We start from the raw sequence: 22,582 nt of genomic DNA on the forward strand, positions 1-22,582 counted from the left end.
CTCTAATCCAGTGGCTCCCAAACCAGCAGCATTAGTATCACATGGGCCTGTATTAAAAATGCACCTGCCAGGGCCCCATTGTACCCTCAGTCCATGCCTGAACCTCAGCTCTCAAGAGAGCGCTAAATACTGGAGGGGGGGAGCGGTGTGCAAACTGAAATCACTGAGGCTGGAGAAACTATCCCTGTGGAGGAGCACAAAAGAGAAAACACAACGAAGATATAATCTCTGCCTATATTCCAAGGCCCCTAATAGTTCTATTCTTAAAACCATACACAAAGTAGGGGTGCCTGGATGGGATGGTTCAGTCGGTTAAGCGTTCCACTTCTGGTCAGGTCATGGTCTCATGGTTCATGAGTTTGAGCCCCAGGTCAGGCTCTACGCTGACAGTGCTAAGCCTACTTTGGGTTCTCTGTCTCCCTCTCTGCCCCTCTCCCGCTCTCTCTCCGTCTCAAAAACAAACATTTTTTTAAAAGACCATACACAAAGTATACTTGTTGCCAATCACTCCCAATATAATTATGATTCTAGAACAAAGTGGAAGGACCTCTTCAAGGATGTGCTGAAGAAAAAAAAAAACACATGCCAACCTAGATTTCTATATATGGTAAAACTGTCACTAAAGAATACAAAATAATAGTATTTCAAGCCAAAAATGAAGAATTTAATGGAAGATTAACACACATAAAATGGAATTCTAAAGGTTATGTTTAAGAACGTTGGAAAGTAATCTCAGATGAAACACTTGCAATTACAGAAGGAATGAGGACCCAAGAGGGGAACGCATATGCATCTGGCTTGTTACTTGCCTTAAACAAGAATAACATTTCCTTGTGGAGTTAGACTGATAGAGTTAACATGCATAATCTCAACACATATACGGAGACAGAACATGCTAGCTCATCTTCTAAGTCCCTTATATTGCCTGGGAAGACAGAAAAGTATTTATAATTCTGTCATCTACTGTTGTGTTTGTAAATTTTAGCTTAAACAATAACAAACAATATGCTTTTTAAACTAGAATTTTAAAAAAATCTGGATTCTGAGTCATAGTTGTTTTTTTAAAGGATCAGAAAAAGAACAAGGGAGACAAAGCCATAAAATAAGAGGATATATTAATCCCAAATATATCAAATATTACATGAATCATGAAATAAATTAAATTAGTAGTCTTTTTAAAATTTTTTTTAAAACTTTATTTATTTAAGTGATCTCTACATCCAATGTGGGGCTTGAACTCAGGACCCCAGGATCAATATTTGCATGCTCTTCCAACTGAGCCGGCCGGGTGCCCCATTAGTCAGTACTTTTAGATGGTTCAAACCTCCCTTCACAAGGTACTTAATTTTCACCCATAAATTTCAAGTGCAAGTTTTGAATATCCACTAAAGCAAAACTAACATTCTGTGGCATCCTCAGCCACCCCATCTCCACCAAGAAAAGAAACCAGAGGGCGAACAATGTCCTGGATTTGGTTGGTGGGGAACCAAGACCTCATGCCGAGGTTCACCAGAATCTATGAACAAGTTTCTTAAGGCCTAAAATCAGCTGAGATGTTCTCGGGACCTGAAGTATATTTTTACCAGCAAATCCCGTCAGCACATCTCCCGATGAGAAAAGAATAGGGTGGCACAAAGGGGTAACACTTTAGTGAAAACAATTTTAACAAACGTGAACATTTAAGAATACCCGCAAAGCTGACACCAGGTACTTCACAACACTATCCTTTAATCTGAACAACCACCCGGTGAAGTGCATCAGTCAACACTCTTGTTTCACAGATACCGAGGCTGAGGCTTATTAGATCACCATTTACAGAGGAGGAAACTGAGAACCCCCCAAATTCCTGAATGGCCCTGAGTCCTGGCCACTGGTAAGAAGCACAGCTGAGAATGGTGCCCATGGAGAGGCAGGCGTCATCACTGCCCTGCACGGCTTCCTGTGCAAATCTATGTACCTAGGGCCCCTCTCCATCAGAGAAAAAAGGTCATGGTAAATTCACCGCTCATGTGACCATCACGGGGACAAGGAGTCCTGCCAGTTTTCTGTCTGAGAAAGGGAGTCTTCAGCTTCACCTGCTCACTCAACACACTAGGTGCTGACTGAAGACCAGAACACGAGGACAGGCCCCATGTCACATTCCATGGATGCAGAGGGCTTCCTCTTGAGGATCAAGGAGGGAAAGTCATTCCTCGGGGCTCGTTCATCATCCCAATTATGCACATGTCCTGTGCGCTCTGCCTCCTAACACATCCTGAGTCATCCTCTCCCCACCAATTCCAATGCCACCATCCTGGGTCAGGCAATGCCAACGAACTCCTGGGTTACACGGTGGCCTCGTCTCTCTCCCACATCAATTCTCCCTTCTTCAGTTCGCTCTCTACACAGCAGCCAAGGGGGAACTCAGAAGCAAGAACATGCCACTGCCGTGGTGAATCCCTTCCTCAGCCTGCCAACACCGCATCCGCCCCTGTTCTTCCATCTCACCGTCCACCACTCATTTCCTCCGGACACACTGGCCTTCAGCTGCTTCCACTAACAAGGCCAGCTCTCCCCTGCCTCAGGGTCTTGGCACATGCTGTTCCCTTTACCAGAACGTTCTTCCTCATCTTCGAACATGGCTGGGGCTCCTCCATTCCTCATGGGTATGCGTGATCTCACCTTTGTATACCGTCTGCTCCTCTGCCCATGCTTCACAGTTTAACATGGATCTCCCCACTTTTGTAACAAGAGGCGTGTGGGGAGATGACATAACCAAGGTCACCCAGATGGCGATGGGCACAGCTCGGAAGTGCTCAAATTCCAGTATCCCGAGGGTCCAAAACCTTCACCACTTGCACCACTCTTCCCAAAGGACATCTGCCCTCCTTGCCGAAGTTTTGACCTTGATCTTCATTGCCACACGGGGACCACAGGCACATTGCTGCCACAGCATCAGAGTGGCCAAACTACACCTCTACACCTCTGTGTTATCACGCGTGTCTCCCTTCTAGACAGCAAGGCCCACGTCTCAGTCACCCATGTATCTCCACGACACCAGGCACCGTGCAGGGTAATGGGCGTGAAGGATAGGGTTCTCGTGACTCCTGCCCATTGCACAGCAGGCCCCTGTGAACACATAAAGTTCCAGGGGGAGATGTGGACAGTGAGGGGAGAGGGCCCTCTGTCCACTGCAAAGCACATCACTTGTGCTTTGGGACAGACAGGCCCAGGCCTCTTTGCAGGCCACGTGACAGCAAAGCACTCTCAGGTGTGGGAAGAAGGTCCCTCTCCTAAGAACCAAGTCGTGTTTGGGAGCCTGGCCTCCAGTCTCTGAAGTGCCAGGGCCCAGCCACAGGTAAAGGTAATGTCGTAGCCCCAGCAGGAGCCGTGCACACGAAGGAGGACACGTACGCAGGGAAGCCTCGGGTACAAACTCTCAGATGCCAAGTAACGCTCTCCCGGTCAAACGATCCGCCACCGTCGTCACTTTAAAAAGGTCTCTTTCGGAACTCAGTGTGAGTTCTCTGATGTTGACTGAGGCCCGTCTTCCGGTAAAAGGCCTTCCCACATCTCTTACACTTATAGGATTTTACTCCACTGTGGATCTTTTGATGAGTAGCGAGGGTCGAGCGGTAGCCGTAGGTCTTTCCGCACTCGCCGCACTCATAGAGCTTCTCCTGAGAATGACACCTCATGTGTCGAGTTACAGAAAAGCTGTTACAAAAGGCCTTCCCGCACTCTTTGCACTCAAAGGGCTTTTCTCCAGTGTGGGTTCTGTTATGCCGAATAAAATCGGAGTGGCGGGCAAAGGCCTTTCCGCATTCGCTGCACATATACGGCTTCTCTCCGCTGTGAATCCGCCGGTGCTCTGTGAGGTGTGACCTGCGGCTGAAGGTCCTCCTGCACTCGATGCACACAAAGGGCTTCTCCCCAGTGTGAACCCGCTGGTGCTCTGTGAGGTGTGACCTGCGGCTGAAGGCCTTCTCACACCTGATGCACTCATAGAGCTTCTTCTCCGTGTGAACGCCGCAGTGTCCAGTGAGCTCTGCCTTCCTGAGAAAGGCCTTCCCGCACTTTTTGCATGTATAGTGTTTTACTTTAGTGTGAATCCGCTGATGCTGGAGAAGGAAGCGATTCTTCTTAAACCCTTTTCCGCACTCCTTGCACTTGTACGAGTTCTTCCCTCCATGAATCGAGGGGTCTTTCCTTGATCCACGTGATTCGTACTCATGGAGAGCATCTCCTGCAGAGACTTGCTCCTGTAAGTCCTTTGTACACAGATTTTCACCTGTTCCCCAATGACCGCACGCGGGGTTCGTCTCTCCAGGGACAGTCTCCTTGAACGGGACCATCCCTGTCTTCACGGGCCCTCCCTGTTTTTTGCATGGTTCTTCTTGTTCCCTGGCCTCTCCCAGCATGGAAACACCGGAGTCTTCCTGAGTCGGTAACCTGTGGGATAAGCATCCCTCAAACGCGGCTGACTGAGAAGCAGAAGGCTCCGTGGTCCTGGTTTTTGCTTCATCACCTGAACAGAATCCAATACACAAAAGAGGCCCGTTAGCAATGCCAACATCAAGAAACACGATCACCAAGCCAGCGGGAAAACAGTGCCACTGATAACTGTTCGCATCTCTGAAGCTCAGGTTTGTTGTTGTTGTTGTGTGGTTTGTTTTTGTTTTTTGCTGGTCCCTGGATTCTTGACACCCTTAGAGGGACAACCTTGAGGAGAATTTGGGGCAGGGTCCAGAGTGGAATCCCTTTCTCTCTGTCCAGAGGGGAGAGAAACGAAGACACCACAGGCTGTGTTTGTTCTAAGAAAGGACGTCACGTGTTGTTACCAGGAACGCAGGGAAGGAAGGGGACATCTAACACAGTCCAAATGAGAGAGAGAGAATTTGGGAGGTGTCTTGAGATCTGAGTCGTGAAGAAGCAGGAGCCAGCACATATAGAAAGTAAGAGGGCACTGTGCCCAAAAGGAGGCAGAGTGCACAAGGTGCCAAGTCGAGAGAGAGTCCTGATGCCTAGGGAGCTGCGGGGCACGAGGATGGCAGAGATGCGGACGGTGCCACAAACAGGGTGCCGATTCCAGAGTCTGGAGGGCTGAGAGTAAGGGCAGCCATCGCCACTGCCAGGACAGTGCCCACAGGGTTCAAGGTGAGGAACACATTAAATCTTCTGTGTGTGAGGAACAGTGCGGGGACTAAACAATGGAAGAAAGCTAGTAGAGAAATCTGAAACATTTCAAGATATTAAAGAGATCTATACAAATGGAGAAATCAATAACAAAGTTGTAAATTCTCCTCAAATCTATCTTTAAGTTCATTACAATTCCAGATAACATGATTTGCCATGAAACTCAACAAGGTGATTCTAGAATTTCCATGGAAGAGTTAAGGGCCAAGAATATCACTGAAACAAAAATAAGGCGATGGGGCTTGCCCTCCCAGTCCTGGGGTTATGATGAAATTACAGGCCTAAGAAAAACTGGCAACAGGAAGTAATAGCCTCATGAACAGACACAGCTTTCACACTCCGCAGAGATGACACAGCAGGTCACTGGTAACAGTGACAGACAACAAGTGGGGCTAGAAAACTGGTTTCCCACATGCAGAAAAAAGTTATTCCATTTCTACCGCACATCACACACATCATTAGTTCCAGATTAGCAAGCAAAAGAAAATGAGTATGTTTTTGACCTTGGTGTAGGGATATTTCCTAGCGAGACATGAAAAGCAGTAATCACAAAAAAAAAAAAAAAAAAAAAAAAAAAATTGACCAGAGTAAACAAAATATGAATTTATTTTAATCAAAAGATACTTTAAAGAATATTTTTTAAAAGCTAAACTCCAAGAGAATACAACTGCAGCCCACAGTATGGGTCAAAGATTAGTATCAGGAATATAAAAAAAAAAATCTGACAAATCAAAAAGGGAAGAGCAACCATCTTCACAGAAAAATCAGAAAAAAAATCATGAACTGACATTAATAAAAGATACACATGGCCACTAAACAAATGGGGAGTGTCACTCCACTTTCTTAGTAATGAAGGGCTGCAAAACAAAACTACACTGAGATATTTTTTATACTCATTTGACTGACAAAAACTAACGAGGCTGGTAATAGCAAATACTGGAGAGGATGTAGATCCATGGAATCTCTCAGATACTGCTGGCGAAAGTCAAAATTACTATAACCACTTCAGGAAACAACTGGGTGCCACCTTAACGTGCCAAATCCCTAGTCACCCAAAATTCCACTCCCAGGAACGTTATCATGAGAAACTCACACACATCTGCACAAGGACACATGCATAAACATTTTCATGGCAGCATCGTGTGCAAGAGGGAAGAGCTGGGAAAAAGTAAATGTCTAAAAGAACAAATACTTTGTGGAATATTCATGCAAGAGGTTATTTCCCAGGCAAAGAACATGAGTGAACTACAGCTATATATGACATGTAATATATAACATATAAATATATATGTAACATATAATATATAAATATATATTGTAGACAATAACATAATACTGAATAAAAAAGCCAGTCCCAGATGACTACAGAGTACCCTTTCATTTTCTTTTGAGAGAGAGAGAGAGCACACAAGCACACAAGCAAGGGAGGGGCAGAGAGAGGGGGAGAGAGTCTTAGGCTGAATGCCCAGTTCAAGTCAGGCTCAATCTCAGAACTGTGAGATCATAACCTGATCACAAAATCAAGGGTTGGATGCTTAACCGACTGAACCATCCAGGTGCCCTAGAATACCCTTCTGATAAAGTTTAACAAAAGGCCTACACAATATATTGTCCAGGTATGTATACACACATACACACACACAGGTATGATAAAATGATTTTAAAAGTACTGGCTCAAACATTCAGATGACACAGAATTACTGAAAGACACAACATACCAAAACTGAGATAAGAGTAAAGAGAAAATCTGAATCCCCTACATCCACAAGGAAACGGATCTTTTAATGACATAACTTCCCACAGGACAAGTAATGAATAGTAAGTGTGAATTCCGGAAAATGGTGATCTCTGTGCTGGAGGAATGGGGATCAGAGAAGCGCATCGATTTCAGTGCTATGGTCCTGGGAGTCCCCTCTAAAGTGCATCCCATTACAAAGAGTAATGAGAGGACACCAAGCACTGACGAGAATGTGGGGCAACAGGAACGCACAAACGGGGCTGGTGGTGTGTGGGATGATCAATCATGCTGAAAATTGTTTCATAATTTCTCTTAGAGCTGAATATACACCTATCCCATGTCCAATCCAGTCCAGTCCTGGGTATATGCCTAACAGAACCTCTCACAGCAGTGATGTTCATAACATCCCCACCCCAAAAGAAACAGCCCAGATGTCCATCAACAGGAGAATGGATAGACTGCACTATATAACTACAATGGGATATTACATAGTATGAAAATGTCAATCTCCAAACATTTGCATCCATACGAATGAATCTCACAGACATACTGATGATAAACACAAGAGAGGCAGAAAACATACTGTGAGGCTCCATTTATATCCATTCAAGAAGTGAAACTCACCGATGGATACCTTTGTAGGAGGTGACATAGACTAGTAGGACTAGTAGGGCTTACAAGGCACCTCCTAAGGTCTGTATCTTCACCTGAATGGTTACTTGGATTTATTCATGTGCAAAAACTCATCAAGTTAAATCCTTAAGATTCATGCACATCAATATGTATAAATTATACTTCAGAGAAAGAAAGGAAGGGGGGAAGGGAGGGAGGGAGGAAGGAGGGAGGGAGGGAGGGAAGGAGGGAGGGAGAATGGGATATATGGAAGTTCAGTGTAGACATTTCTCCCTAGAATGCAACATCTCCTCTAAAAAGTTTGTTGTACACATAGTCACACCAATCAGTCAATTCTAGAGCTAAAGAAGGAGCTCCCAAGAAGGCAGGAGAGGGTGTGACCCAGTCCCTGGCGCAGGAGCTGGCCATAGCTGGGGGTGAGACCTCTTCCTGGTGGGGGGCGGTGAGAACAGAGGCTTGAGGCAGCAATCAGATGCAGATGAGTCTGAAAGGGTCGAGAAGCAAGAAGAAGTAAAGTCTTTATTTCTGACATGAGTCTGGCCGTGGGCTGAGCCTCAGTGGCTGAGGGCGTGGTGAAGGCTTAGAATCGGGTGGGCGGCTGGGAGAGCTGGTGCAGAGGACAGCTGGGCAGAGGCACAAGCAGACGGGGGAGACCACAGGTGCGTCAGCAGCGTGCAGATGAGAGAGGACAAGACAGGCGGACCAGGGTGCCAAGGCTGGAGCTTAGGGAGGGTGTGGTGGGGACAGACTCAGGAGATAAGGGCAGTGTAAAAGGGGCAGGACCTGAGGATGGCTGCATGAGGGGTCTGATGGAAACAGGTGCTGAGGAGTTGTTTTCTGGCCTTTTCAACTCAAATGGCAGGGCTGTTCACTAAAACTGATGCCCCCAGGGAGGGCCCAACAAGAAACTTCCATGGAATTTCTGAGCAGCTGTGTTCTAATGGCTCTGAGTCTGTGGGTCTCACCCTACCTGTATCTCTACAGGGGAGGCCTGGTTCTCACCACAGGTCAGTTCAAACCAGAACTCTGGGGTGAGGCCTGGGCGTCAGGAGTTTTCCAAGCTCCCTGGGTGATTCTGGTGTCCAGGGAGTGACGAAAGTCCTAGTCTCCGTCAACCTGCAAATGGTACCCCCATCATTGGCCATCTGAGAAAGACAGGTGACTTAAGCCGGTCGCTTAGTCAGGAGAGATGACTGCAGGGGGAGGAAAAGGGAGAACAGGGGGTCAGCCTCAGTAACTTGCCACAGTCCACAGGAAGCCAACCTGGGATTTGACCCCAGGCCACCTAGGTCCAAAGCCCAGCCTGCTGAGCACTGCACTGGGGACAAAATGGCTCCTGGGCCTTACGTGGGGCCAGCAGCTGGGAGAAAGTGGGCTGTTCAAGTGGGAGGGGGGATGTGAGTGGGAGGTTTTAACTGTCGGGAGCCAGGGACAGTGGGAGGTGCTGACCCGGTGATTCCCAGACTGGCACGTTGCAGGAATGTAAGGAAACTCACACAGGGACCTGGGTGAATGAGGACATTTACACCGACATCAACCAGCGTCTCCTCTCGGTGTCATTTCACAAAGGAAAGGGCCTTTACCACAGGGGAAACAGGATGGCATTTGACCATTAAGGGCCATCTTTTACATTAAGCTTAACATTTTGGCTTCCTGACAAGCTCCCTGCAATGGTGGTCTTTTCCTTACACGGTGGGGCAGGGGAGCCTGCTGGGGACTGGGAACACTGCAAAGGTTGACCCAGTGGAAGTCACACCAGTAGGTAAATGAGTAAAACATGCACTGGGCTGGATACTTCATACTGTGCATTTCACACATGTTGCACACCCATGCCTGTGCACTAAAATAATATTAGGAATATGACAAGATCACTGAATAACACGTAAGTGTATTAAACTAATCACAATAAATTGTTGGCTCCAAAATCTGATGATTGCCTTTGGGCAAGAGGTCCCCAGCGGGGAGAAAACTGGGTTCAAAGTCAGGCAGCTCTGGGGAAACATCTCACCTCCCAGGGATGTTGTGAGAATTCAATGAATGGAGCAGGGCAAGTGCCCAGAAAAGGCCAGACACGTGTCAGTGCTCAGGGGACATTGGCCATGACAACTCATTACTAATGGCTTCTCTCAAAAGCAAACCACTTTTCATTTCTTGTAAATCAATGTCTTCAAAGGGGATCTCACATTACTCCAGAAAATGGAAAACCTTCCTTGCCATGAATGAAAGGTTACAATCAAAACACAATAAAGAAATCAAAATAACGATAACAGGTCCCAGCGAGCTCAGCAGCCTGCTCGGGGCTACGAGCTGGAGACTATTGCCTCTGCTGAAAATGGACACTGGCAACAGTCGTGACAGGCATGAACGAGTCAGCATTAATAACTCAGCATGAACTGAGACATCTTCCTGATGAGAATCAAGAGGGAAATGGCTTTCTCAGGGTGTGCATCTGTGTCGTCTAAAACTATCTGCCACCCCAGCACAGTATGGCCCACACCAGCAAAGGATGGTCTAGGCTGAAGCAGCTTTTTCATTGAGTTTGTGTTGTTTATAAACGGACAGGCGACACTGAGGGCAAACATCCACTGGGGCCCTGCCTCACTCTCCCCCCTTCTTGGAGAATCAGCCCACGACCATGCTAACATGCTGTGGGGTTACCTGACTCAGACAGCCGGGCCAGTCAGCAACCTCTGGTGGGAATCTCTAACAGGCGCCCCAGGTGGAGCCTGTGCGGGGCACTGGGCTGAGAGGGTGAGGGGAGTGTGGGCTCCAGGGGTTGCTTCACGCTACACAAACACAAACACCTATGCAGAGAAGGCAGGACACGAACACACAGACAAGAATGGAGATGAGAAATCCAAGGGGCTCACAGAAGAAGAATGAGGTGTCCACTCCCACCAAAAGCTGCTGTGAAAAGACAGTGGTGTGTGCAGACCCACAGAGAGAAGCCAGGACGAGAGCCCCGGGGCCGTGGAACAACCGTGCTTCCTCCCACGTCCTGAACCCATTCTCGGGGCACCCCAATCCCTGGTTCTGCCAGGCACCTCACTTCCATCTGCCAGGGGAACTAGGTTTCCTGCCTAGTGATTCCTGGTGGAGACAAAAGGAGAGTGGGCAGGAGGAGGTGGGCCCAGCACACGGCGGGGCCTGTGGGGAGGACGGCGAGCCACTCGGAGCCCTTCTCCACCAGCCGGGCCTCAGGAGAGAGGAAGGAACCCAGGAGGCTGCAGGCCCCCGCGTGGAGGTGAGGAGAAGCCTTACCCAGCGAGAGCAGGAGCCCACAGGTCTCCCTCATCACCCTCCAGTACAGTGTCCTCTGTGGCAGGTCCAGTAACTCCCACTCCTCCTGGGTGAAGGTCACAACCACGTCCTTGAGAGTCACTGGTGCCTGGAAAGTCACACACAGTAGCGTTAAGTGCACCGGGGCCGTTGGGAGGAATCAAAGCCTATAACTTAGTCACCAGTGAAGGTGCACGGAGACCCAGCCCCGAACTGAGGACTCTGGAGGGCTGAGCTCTGAGCTGGGTGTAAGTGGGGGGCAGACACGGCTGACAGAGAAATCTTCAATGGCAGATGCCATGGAGAATGACACAGACAACGGCGTTCCCGTGAGGACCCTGGGGGCAGAAGGTAAGTGGTCTGGGATGTCAGAGGACCGGGGAAATACTCATGAAGACAATTCCAACCCTGAGAACAGAGGTAGCAGCAGCTGGTCCTCCCTGGTCCTCCCCGCATGCCCATCCCTAGCCGAGGGCTTCACGTGCTATGGCAAAGGGATTAAATGTCCCCAGGTCTGGAGCACACTCCGAAGCTTGAATTCAACCTTGAATCACCACTTGCCTGCTGCCTACCTTGCGGAAGCCACTTCATTCCTCCGAGCCTCCGTTTCTTCCACCAGTACAAGAACAACTCTCCCACTTTATCAGATTGAGAAGTCGAGAGAAGACATTCATAAAGCCAACACTAGAGTCTCTGGCTCATGACAGCGCTCTGTACATTTTGTTAGTGAGTCACCCTGAGAGTCCCCAGTCTACATAGCAGAGGTGGGATCTGAACCTAGGACCCTCTGGCGAGGGTCCGTGGCAACCCTTACGGCCCTCCATCACTACAGGTGAGGCACTGCCAGGAACTGTTGCTGTTTATCTGCCTCCGCCATCCCTGACCATACATCCGCGGACATGGGCAGAAGAATGGAGCCGTCCTCTTCCACCTCACGGGAGGCACCATCCTGGGAGCGGCAGGGCCTGGACCAGCTCCCCACACCGGCTCGGGCCCCCCAGCCGTTCAGACCCCCACAAGATTCCACAGTGAGGTATCGGTCAGTTTTCCCTTCCAGAGTCCTGACGGGATATGTCCCTGAGGCACAAATACCGTGAGAACCAGGGAACCCAAGCGGGTGAGAATAATGCCCTTGTGGCCATAAGAACACAGGCAGCAGTGTCTGACTGGCTGTGATGTCTGTCCTGGGCAAGGGTCAATGACCACGCGTGCTCCCTCCTTGAGACCCATCTTAGCAGGTGGGGGGCACATGGCAATCACAATCTCGGGCCTCCTTGAACAACTCTGTCTTCGCAGCCTCTGTCCACAACGTTCCCTCTGTCTGGGATGGCCCCTCTTGCCTTCCTTGTTTCCAAGCTCACCTGCAGGAGAAATCTCTACCCCCCCTCACACAGATTAATTTAGGTGTCATCCTCAGGCCTCCCCAGCCCACTGTGGTTGGGAACTGGCTCTGGCAGCCAATGCACAATGTGTGAGTTTCAACTACTTAAAAGCTGTGTGACCTTGGGTAGGTAACTTAACGTCTGTGAGCCTCAGGTTCCTCTTCTGTAAAGCAGGGATGATAACAGAACCTAACTCTGAGGAGGTAGGAACTGAATGAGCTGAAACATAACTGTCCCTCAAACCAAATCGAGGGCCCAGTGAAAGTCCGCTATTATCACTGCTTCTTATGATTATTTTTCCTCTTTGCACCTCAAGCACCCTGGAGAATCTCAATCCAACACTCAACTCTGCACAAAAATGCTAGCGCCTGAGCACGTTGACCAGGGGGTACTTTAGCGAGAACCTGAAAGACAAAGAGGTGGCATTTGAGCAGAGGCCTGAGGAATGCACAGGGCTGCCCCGCAGAGCTCTGGAGACAGGATCCAGGGCAGATGGCACTGGCAGGGCAAGGCTGGAAAGTGAGGAAGAGCTGGGCAAGTGGAGGGTGGCATGGCTGCAGGGCAGTGGGATGCAGAAGAAGGGAAGGGAAGACACGTGTGTGCACACAGAGCAGTCGCACTGCACCAGGCCACGGCGGGGGTTCAAACACAGATTCTAAGTGGGATGAAAGCCCATCCGGGAGTCTCGCTCATTTTCCAACCAGCTACTGAGGCCCTGTTCCAGCTATGGCCCCGTCAGAGGCCTGGCGCCACAGCAGCAAACAGGAATCCCAGTTCCCACTGGAGAAAGATCCCAAACTAGAAACTAAATAACTGAGCGAGACGATGCAAATGGCCCTACAGGTTCTGAGGCCAAGAAACAGGTGAAAAGGCTAGAGTGTCAGAAGGAAAGCTAGGGATGGCCTCTCTGAAGACAGGCCACTGGAATGGCTGGAATGAAGGGAGGAGGCCACGCGAACCACAAATGAATATGACAACTCCTAATGGTGACTGGGACTATGATCGGAGTGAATAGAGTCATGTGCCCGAGAAAAACCTGGAGTCTGTCGTGTGTTTACATCTAAACGCACATCACACAGGGTGCCTGGGCGGCTCAGTCAGTTGAGTGTCTGACTTCGGCTTAGATCACAATCTCACAGTTTGTGAGTTTGAGCCCCGCATCGGGCTCTGTGCTGACAGCTCAGAGCCTGGAGCCTGCTTTGGATTCTGTGTCTCCCTTGCTCTCTGTCCCTCCCCTGCTCGCACTCTGTCCCTCTCAAGGATAAATAAGCATTAAAAATTTTAAAGATAAATAAATAAATGCACATCATGCTCCCGCACACTGCCAACACTGAATCTTTAACGCACATACTTTTCACATAAGAGTAAATGTCTTTAGGGACGCCTGGGTGGTTCAGTCGGTTAAGCATCTGACTCTTGATTTCGGCTCAGGTCATGATCTCACAGTTGTGAGATGGGAGTGTTGGCTCTGGCCTGGGGGTGGAGTCTGCTTAAGATTCTCTCTCTCTTTCTCTCTCTCTCTCCCCCCCTCCCCTGTGTACTCTCTTTCTCTCAAAAAAAATTTTTTTTAAATAAAGTATCTTCAACAGAAAAATAAACTTACCACTGTAAGTGGCAAGCCAGCATTGCTTGTAATAAACAGACAGCAACTATAAAGATGAACCCAGTGACCTTCCTGGGTGCCCAGCCTGCCCAAAGGCCCTTTTCATGCCAGCAGGGAAGCAAAATTCCAAAAATACTGCTCCCACTGTGAGTCTTCCCCTAGGTTCTCTCTTCCCCAGTTCTCAGCTGAGATAGGGGAAACCCTGGGGCAGGATTCTGCTGGGGTGAGCCCCGAAGACCATCAGAGAACATGGGACTCTGCTCCCTGAAAACAGTGTCCAGGGTGATGCTACCTGGGCAGTGTTGGACTGGGGTACACACATCACACACATGCCCTCTGATCCCCTCAAGCCATGAGGAGGCAATGTTGATATTCCCATGGATCCCCAGAGATGGAAGCCAAGAGCACTGACCATACTCCTCCAGGTCATGGCCCTGGGAAAGGCATGGCCATATGACCCCTGAAGTCTCTACACTGCTGCATGAGCTCTTTCCTGAAGCACAGTTCACTCAGACGGTGCAGGGATGGGGGAATCCTGAGAAGCATCATTTCTCTCTCACTTGCGCTGCCATGAGGACAAGGTCAGGGCAAAGGCCTCCTTGGATCCCAGAGATCACAGAAATGAATGGCCACAACCGGCACTTCCTGGGCATTCCCTAGGCGGGCTGTGCCACATTCAGTGCCTCCCACATCTGCCTCCAGGACCCCAGAGGGAAGACCTGCAATGAACCCCATTTCATGGCCAGGGAAGCAGACTATCCCACGGCGGGGCAGGGGCAGAACCTGGAGATGAACCCAGGCGGTAGGCTTTGGAGCTTGTTCTGCACACCACGACACACGCTCTGGCTGGGAGGAAGGCTGAGGGTGACGGGGGGAGGCAGTTCCGGGTACTATGTGGGGGGTTGCAGGGAGTCTCCACTCACCCCGAGCCTACTCTCCCCTCCAGAGCTAGAAGAAGCCTATTAAAACTGGACTCCAAATCCTCCGTGGTCCCCACCATGGCCTCAAAAGAGGCCGACTCCTCAGCCTGTTACTCTAGACCCGATTCCCAACCTAGTGCTGTCTGTTCCCACCGGACAGATTGCGCCCTGCTCGGCCTCACCTCCCCGCATCTGCACCTCATGGTGCGTGTGCCCGGGACACCCTTCCACACCTCACTGATTAGCTGACGGAGTGGGGGACCCTTCCACAGGAACCTGGCCTGGCTTCGGGACACCAGGGTGGCCCCCAAACACAATGGCGTAGTTAGGGGAAGCGACGAGACCCAGGACACCACCACCCTGGATGTGGAGGTGCCACAACTGCGTGGTTGGGAGTCCACAGGGCCTGGGGGGGGGGGGGGGTCACCCACTCACCTGTGCTGGGCCCATCTGCGCCTGTGCAGCCGCCGCGGGACCCTGTTCGTGGATAGTGGGCCGCAGTGGTGGGGAGGCCGCGGGGGGTCCCAAGGGCTCCTGTGACCCATCCCACGCACCCTCAGCCCTGCCTCGGTGCAAAGGGGACATGACGCCTCTCCTCACGCCTCCCAGGTCCCGCGGTCTCAAGCCCGCCGAGACTCCCGGAGCTGCGACCCGGTGCACAGACGCAGAAGCACCCAGGACGACGCCCACGAGGACGGCGCCTTGGGTCTCGCGTGACGTGGAATCCCCGCCCCGCGCTGCCATTGGCCCAGCGCTACCGCCTCTTGGCGCTGAGCCTGCCGGGCAATATGGTTCCCGCAGCTCCGCCTGCTGCCTCAAGGGGCGCCCTTCTGGAAATCTCAAAGGACCAGCGGAGCCTGCGTGAAGGCCTCTGGGAAATGATGTCACCAGACGCTGGGGGAGGGGCGCGGTTTCTTCCCTTCTGAACCCGCTCCCGCGCGGTTTCTGCAGCGTGGCTTCTGCGATCAGGAGAAATGCTCGCGCCCGTGGTTTCATGTGTGCCCAAAGGCTGGGCTCCTGAAGGGACACACCAGACCGTGGTATTACTCAGAAAGGGAGTCTGCCGCTCAATTAGCCTTAAGTCACGTGACCAGGGCGCTGTCTCCTTTTCCCTCGGGAAACAGTGTTTTCCCTGCCGGTAAACTCACGGATTGTATCCATATCCGATCCAGCCACAGCACTGTCTCATCACTGGGGTGTTTCTTAATCCACATTCCAAGACATATCCCATTTCTTTCCTACTGTGAAACCTGAGATCTATTTGAAATGAAGAGATATTTGCCAAATTTCATTTTCTGCTGGGACGGTGACTATAGTGGTCATGGCCAGAGAGTGTGTAGAGAGTGGCCATCTGGGGACACCTGGGTGGCTCGGTCAGTTGAGCTTCCGACTCCTGATTTGGGCTCAGATCATGATCTCACCGTCATCCGATCGAGCCCCACATTGGACTCTTTGCTGAGCTGGAGCCAGTTTGGGATTCTTTCTCTCCCTCTCCTCTGCCCCCACCCGGCCACTCTTCTGCACATGCCTCTGAGCGCTCTCGCTCTCTCTCGCTCTCTCTCTCTCTCTCAAAAAAAAAAAAAAGAAGAAGAAGAAGAAGCCATCTGAACCCCGAGATAAATGTTTGATCTCAGTCTGTTTGCTGTAATTGCAGTGATAGTATCTGCCAGGGAGATTGACATTACTTCTGAAAACTATTTGTGAAAAGTAAATTCCTCCCTGTCAGTTTTCATCTGCTAGCAAGATTATGCACTATGTTACTAATTACCTCATGCTATGCATTAACACTTGTTCAATAAAAACTCACTTTGAGAAGGCGCATTGTGGTTTCATTATATGGCATCTATATTACTGAGGAGCTGCACATGATTGTGGTTAATGTCCTCAGATCAGGATGTGGCTTCTCCTCCACCAGTCAGCTTATATGTGTCATGCTTAATCAAGGATGACTCAGGGGTTGTGTCCCAGCTGGAAGGATGGATTTGTCACTAACTAAGATGGGAAGGGGTGGTGGTAGGCAGATGAAAGAGCTTGGAAACATGAGGATCTCACTTTTGAACATATTTTGTTTTATTAGAATCTATTAAACCTCCAAGTGAGGCAGACTGTGGACATTTCAACATAGAACTCTAATTATTTTGTAAAAAAAAAAAAAAAAAAAGTCAGCATTTTTTAAATTCACTGGTAGACTGACTTCTAGAATGTCCATAGCTCATGACTTCTTGGCCTTTTGGCTAAGATCCAGTGTAGAATGTCCATAGCTCTACAATCCAGACTCCCCCACAGAAGAAGAAATTAATTTTCAGAAATAACACAAAGTAAAATGTGTCACACATGGATTTATGCAGTTACAGGTAATTCCAATGTTTAAGAAAAAGTAAACACAGAAGCAGTTGAAAGCTGGAGAGTATTTAAAGACTGCTTGACCTGGAGTAACAAAAGGTCTGCACCTATGTTTCAAAGTAGGACCACCTACTTTGAGTGTAACATTTACACTCCACCAGGATCAGGCTGGCAGATTTCAGATGAAGCCACATCCTTGTGTGGCTCCTTTCCTTGCCTCATTCTCTGCCCTTCCATTTTTCCTGATAGTTTCTTCTCAGTAAATCTCATATCATTGAACCCTGTGCCAGTTTCTGCTTCTACAAAACCCAACCTCAGGCAGGACGCATTTGGTCAAAACCTAAAATATTAAACATGTGAAACATATCCAGGATGTTAATGTTTCTTTTCCATAATAAGATGAGCAAAGGAGAGCAAGAAGAATTGCTTAGATGTGTCCTGAGGGTGAGAATGTGACGGTGAATCTCTTTGTGGGGTGGGGGGGAAGGGGTGTCCTTCCCTAGTCAATACCTGATGAGCATGGGACGTGGTGTTCTCTGCTGTGTGACTTTATGTCTGGGATGGATCTCAAATCCTTAGTAAAACAAATTTTTTGGTAACAGCGAAAGGATTAGGGAAGAAACAAACGCCCAATGATTTGTAAAATCTAAATAGATAGAACATAAATTGTGAAAGTTAGTAGTATTTTCTTGAATTATACTGAAAGATGGTTTTTTTATTATGTACACATAATCAAAATGAGTCATTTTATTAAATTTATTTTAAGTTTATGTATTTATTGTGAGAAAAGAAGAGAGCAGGGGAGGGGCAGAGAGAGAGGGAGAGAGAGAGAATCCCAAGCAGGCTCTGCACTGCCACCACAGAGTCCGAGGTGGAGCTCAAACCCACGAACCTCGAGACCATGACCTGAGCTGAAACCAAGAGTCAGATGCTTAACTGACTGAGCCACCCAGGCGCCCCAAAAATGAGTGATTTAGAGCATATTTTATCCAATTAAAACTCCTTTGCAGGTGCCTGGGTGGCTCAGTCAGTTAAGTGTCTGAGTTCGGATCAGGTCATAAGCTCATGGTTCATGAGTCTGAGCCCCACATTGGGCTGTCTGCTGTCAGTGCATGGCCCATTTTGGATCTTCTGTCTTCCTCTCTCTGCCTCTCCCCCACTTGCATGAGCCCTCTCTCTCAAAAATAAACATTAAAAAAAATCCTTTGCATCAGAGTAACAATTTATTATTTATACAAACAATAACTATTGTTTACATAAATAATATTCATTTTTATTTATTAAAAATTTACTATTTTCTTAAACCTTCAAATAATTCTATCATGTAAATCAGCTTATCTCTCAAATTATTTACAACATAGGCAGTTAGTTAATCCAAGGAGACTTCAATTCTTTTATGGTAATATTAATGCTGAAATGGCAATTATTTCACTCTTATTTTAAGTTTATTTATTTTGAGAGAGAAAGCGAGCACACAACTGGGGGAGGGGCAGAGAGAGAGAGAGAGAGAGAAAAGGAGAGAGAGAGAATCCCAAGCAGGTTCCACAATGCTAGCACAAAGCCCTATGTGGGGCTCGAACCCATGAACCTCGAGACATTACCTGAGCTGAAGTTGGACATTTAACAGACTGAGCCACCTAGGTGTCCCTCACTCTTATTTTTTTTTTAATCTTTATTTATTTTTGAAAGAGAAAGAGAGAGAGACGGAGAGAACGAGTGGGGGAGGGGCAGACAGAGACAGGGGACAGAGGATCCGAAGCCAGTTCTGTGCTGACAGCAGCAGCCCAATGCAGGGCTTGAACTCAAACCGAGAGATCATGACCTGAGCCGAAGTTAGACCCTCAACCCACTAAGCCACCCAAGCGCTCCTTCACTCTTATTTTTATTTGGATTGCTTCATTATCCCACAATAGCCAAACTGAAAACAGTTAATCCTTCCAGATTTGATGTCTGGGTGTTTTGAGTTTAACAAGTCATTAGGTCATAGTTTTCATTCCATTCAGGCAGCTGAATGGACAGATTTGTGCTGAATGGCAGCTTACATCGTCCCATTAATATGTTTCTTCTAGGCAGGGGCACCTGGGTGGCTCGGTCAGTTAAGCGTCTGACTTTGGCTCAGGTCATGATCTCATGGCTGGTGAGTTTGAGCCCCACATTGGGCTCTGTGCTGACTACTTGGAGCCTGGAACCTGCTGCAGATTCTGTGTCTCTTGCTCGCTCTCTCTCTTTGCTCCTGTCCTGCTCATGCTCTGTCTCTCTCTCAAAAATAAATAAACATTAAAAAATTTTTTCAAATATTTTTATTCTAGGCAGGATTGCCAGATCTCAAATGGCTGTGTCCCACCCTAGATAGTTCTTTAATTTTGGCATTTCCTTCTAGGGCAGGTGTTCTCAAACTTTAGGGACACATCAGAATCACTGAAGAAGTAGGAAAGAACGCAGAAGCCCTTAGGCCATTGAGTGAAGAAAGGATCTAAGCATTTGTGTTGACAGCAAGTTGCCTAAGTCATTTTGAAATGACATGGTTTGAGTACCTCGGCTCTGTGAGGATTACAAAGTAAGAATGAGGATTAAATGAGTGAAAACACATAGAGTTTTTAAAACAGTACCTGAAGTTTCTGAAAGTCCTTATTGCTGTTAACGCAGTAATAGAATACTCTGAAGGTGGTTACAAATAGGAAAGAGCTCTATAGATTGTCAGCTTGCAGCCTGTATTTCCCAGAAGGCTTATTGCAAGTCCAAAAGAAAGCACAGGGTGGAGGATGAAACCTCTAACCCAGGTAAAGGAAGGAAGGAAGTCTTACTTCTTGAAGCAGCAAGGTACCACCCTAGACAGGTCTCCTGGAGACAGGGAGATTCTTTTATAAAGTGAAGTCACAGACAAGGATGAACTTCTATCATCAGGCCAACTTCCTCTATAGACAGTGATTCCATTTCCTGTCGGGTACTTGAGTTCCTAGCGTTAGAAACATGCTGAATGAGGGGCACCGGGGTGGCTCACACTGTTAAGTGCCTGACTTTGGTTCAGGTCATGATCTCGTGATTTGTGAGTTCCAGCCCCGCATCGGGCTCTGTGTTGTCTCTCTCTGCTTCTTCCCCACTTGCACTCTTGTCTCTGTCTCTCTCTCTAAAAAATAAACACACACACACACACACACACACACACACACACACACACACACACAAAAGATAGAAAGAAATACGCCAAATGGGAGAGAGCTGAATTTCTGAGGCTTGGAAAGGAACTTCAGGACTACAAAAGTGGTTTGCATTGCATTGCCAGGGATACATAGTTTCATTGTTGACTAGACACCCAATTACAGTCATCAATTGTGAAGTGACACCATATGAAAGAGTTCAAAACCAGCCTGACTCCTGAAGGTCAGTGGAGAGAATGTCAGATATCCTGAATATACGTCTTTCTACCTCACACGTTCTCCATCTGCCCCTTTCCTTTCTTCTTCTTTTTTAAAAAATGTTTATTTATTTATTTTTGAAAGAGAGAGAGAGAGAGCACAAGCAGGGGAGGGGCAGAGAGAGAGAAAGAGGGAAACACAGAATCCGAAGCAGCCTCCAGGCTCTGAGCTGTCAGTACAGAGTCCGATGCAGGGCTCGAACCCACAAACTGTGAGATCATGACCTGAGCTGGAGTCGGACACTTAACCGACTGAGCCACCCAGGCGCCCCCCTCCATCTGCCCCTTTCTTTTCTTAAGGACCCAGTTCTGGCGTCCAGCCTGCACAAAAGTCCCAAACCCACAAGATAATTCCCAAGCCCAGGGTGATATACTTGGCTGTTGTTGGCCAAGGATAGCCACTGATAAAAGAGAAGTCAACACTTAATCCTATGACCACCTCTGACCCCCTAAATTCCCACAATTGACTCCATTCCTTTCATGTGGTCTTTGATTTCCTTGATTCTTCCCTTGACCCTTCCCCTATTGGCTGAGCACTGACTGACCATCACAGCTTTGATGTGATGTGTGAGGAGAGGGTTGGGAAAAAGAAGAAAGACTCAGGGCCACGGTTACTTCCTCAGTGGAAGCTGCTGGAGGTGGGAGTATTTGGCCCCACCGGCAGAGATCCTATGTGGTCCATGGATACTGATTAGTCAATTCCACAAGGGGAATTCAGAGAAAAATTTTGCTCAGCAGGAGGTCAAGCAGAGGGGAGTTAAGAGAGACCTTGCACAATATTTGTAGTTACATTATAATCTTCTGGGAAGAGTCTTCATCCGTTGTAGATAGCCTTCCTTCCCTGGATTCAGGGGAGGGGGCGGGGGAAGCAGAGTAGTGTATCAGTATGAATATTCACTTTCACTGTGTATATATATGAGTCAATTCAAAATAGTCATAGAAATATCATTTTAATTTATCACTTACAAAATTAAATTTATGAAATCACTAGTATAATAAAAATAGATGATAGAACTGGAACAAAAAAGCAACACACTAAGAGAAAGGAGAAAGGGAAGAACTGGGAATCACAGGGAAAATAAAACGATTTTGTTTATTTATTTATTTATTTATTTATTTATTTATTTATTTATAAAGGTTCATTTGAGAGGGAGAGAGAGAGAGTGGAAGGGACAGAGAGAAAGGGGAACAGAGAGAATCCCAAGCAGGCTCCATTCCATCAGCATAGAGCCCGATGCAGGGCTCGAACCCATGAGAACTGCGAGATCATGACCTTAGGCAAAGTTAGACACTTAACCCACCAAGCCATCCAGACGCCACCATAAAATGATTTTAAGTAAGAGACAGTAAGTATATCAATAGACATACGGCAGATTTCTTCCATCAATTTCTTTTCATCGTCGTCTTATAGATTTCAGTGCCCAGGTCTTTCACCTCCTTGGTTAAATTTACTCTTACGTATTTTATTCTTTTTGATGCAATTTAAACTGTAATACTATTTAAAGAACTATTAAATTTAAAATTAAATAATGTGTTAATAATGTCAAATAAGGAGAACTGATATTTTTACCCAAGTTTGAACACCTTAACTGACCTGTCATTTTTTAAAAAACAAATGTTCGGCTGTCTTGGCCTGTCCTACATGCTTACTCTGAACCCTCCGTCACCATCCTTTCTTATTTCATAGTCTGCTTCTCTCCTCACCACTTGACAATCTAAACACACAGGATTTCTTCCAGTCCTTTGAGGCTCCATGGGATCTTTTCAGGCAATTTTCTTTGTGTAAGAAAGAACTGGACTGGACCCAATTATGTTTCCAAAATATGTTTAAAGAATACTTTAAAGAATGTTTAAATACTTCCATGTATTTTCATAAGACCCAAGGTGAGAGATTTCCCCAAATTCCTTAAACTTAGAAATGTCCTTCATTTACACTATTTCAAAATTCTCTGCACTTCTCTGAAGATCCTAAAACAGAGAGAGTAATATTTGTATACTTAAGCATGTGATGTTCATTTTTACCTCTATTATAAGACCACGGGCTATTACTGGCCTTGTTTGCCATGACATTGTCTATCACACAATAGTTAATAA

The 22,582-nt window shown here is 47.7% G+C and overlaps 1 protein-coding gene across 1 annotated transcript; it reads right to left on the reverse strand.

Moving 5' to 3' along the window:
• Positions 1 to 1,215: 1,215 nt before the first annotated feature.
• Positions 1,216 to 15,291, reverse strand: LOC109259361 (zinc finger protein 805-like). The gene is made up of 3 exons (XM_019436969.2): positions 15,166 to 15,291; positions 10,808 to 10,934; positions 1,216 to 4,507 (listed from the first exon to the last, which is right to left on the reverse strand). The coding sequence occupies exons 1-3, from the start codon at positions 15,178 to 15,180 to the stop codon at positions 3,471 to 3,473; spliced, it is 1,179 nt and encodes a 392-aa protein (XP_019292514.2). The 5' UTR covers positions 15,181 to 15,291; the 3' UTR covers positions 1,216 to 3,470.
• Positions 15,292 to 22,582: the final 7,291 nt, after the last annotated feature.

The sequence above is a fragment of the Panthera pardus genome, unplaced genomic scaffold (genome assembly GCF_024362965.1).
Source record: "Panthera pardus isolate Hobbes unplaced genomic scaffold, ASM2436296v1 HiC_scaffold_18, whole genome shotgun sequence".
NCBI lineage: Eukaryota > Metazoa > Chordata > Mammalia > Carnivora > Felidae > Panthera > Panthera pardus.

Excerpts from the sequence above, each read along its gene's own strand:
- LOC109259361 (XM_019436969.2), bottom strand. Across the intron at positions 4,508-10,807 it reads TGGGCTCCTGCTCTCGCTGG|GTGATGAAGCAAAAACCAGG; the intron begins GTAAGGCTTCTC and ends GATTCTGTTCAG.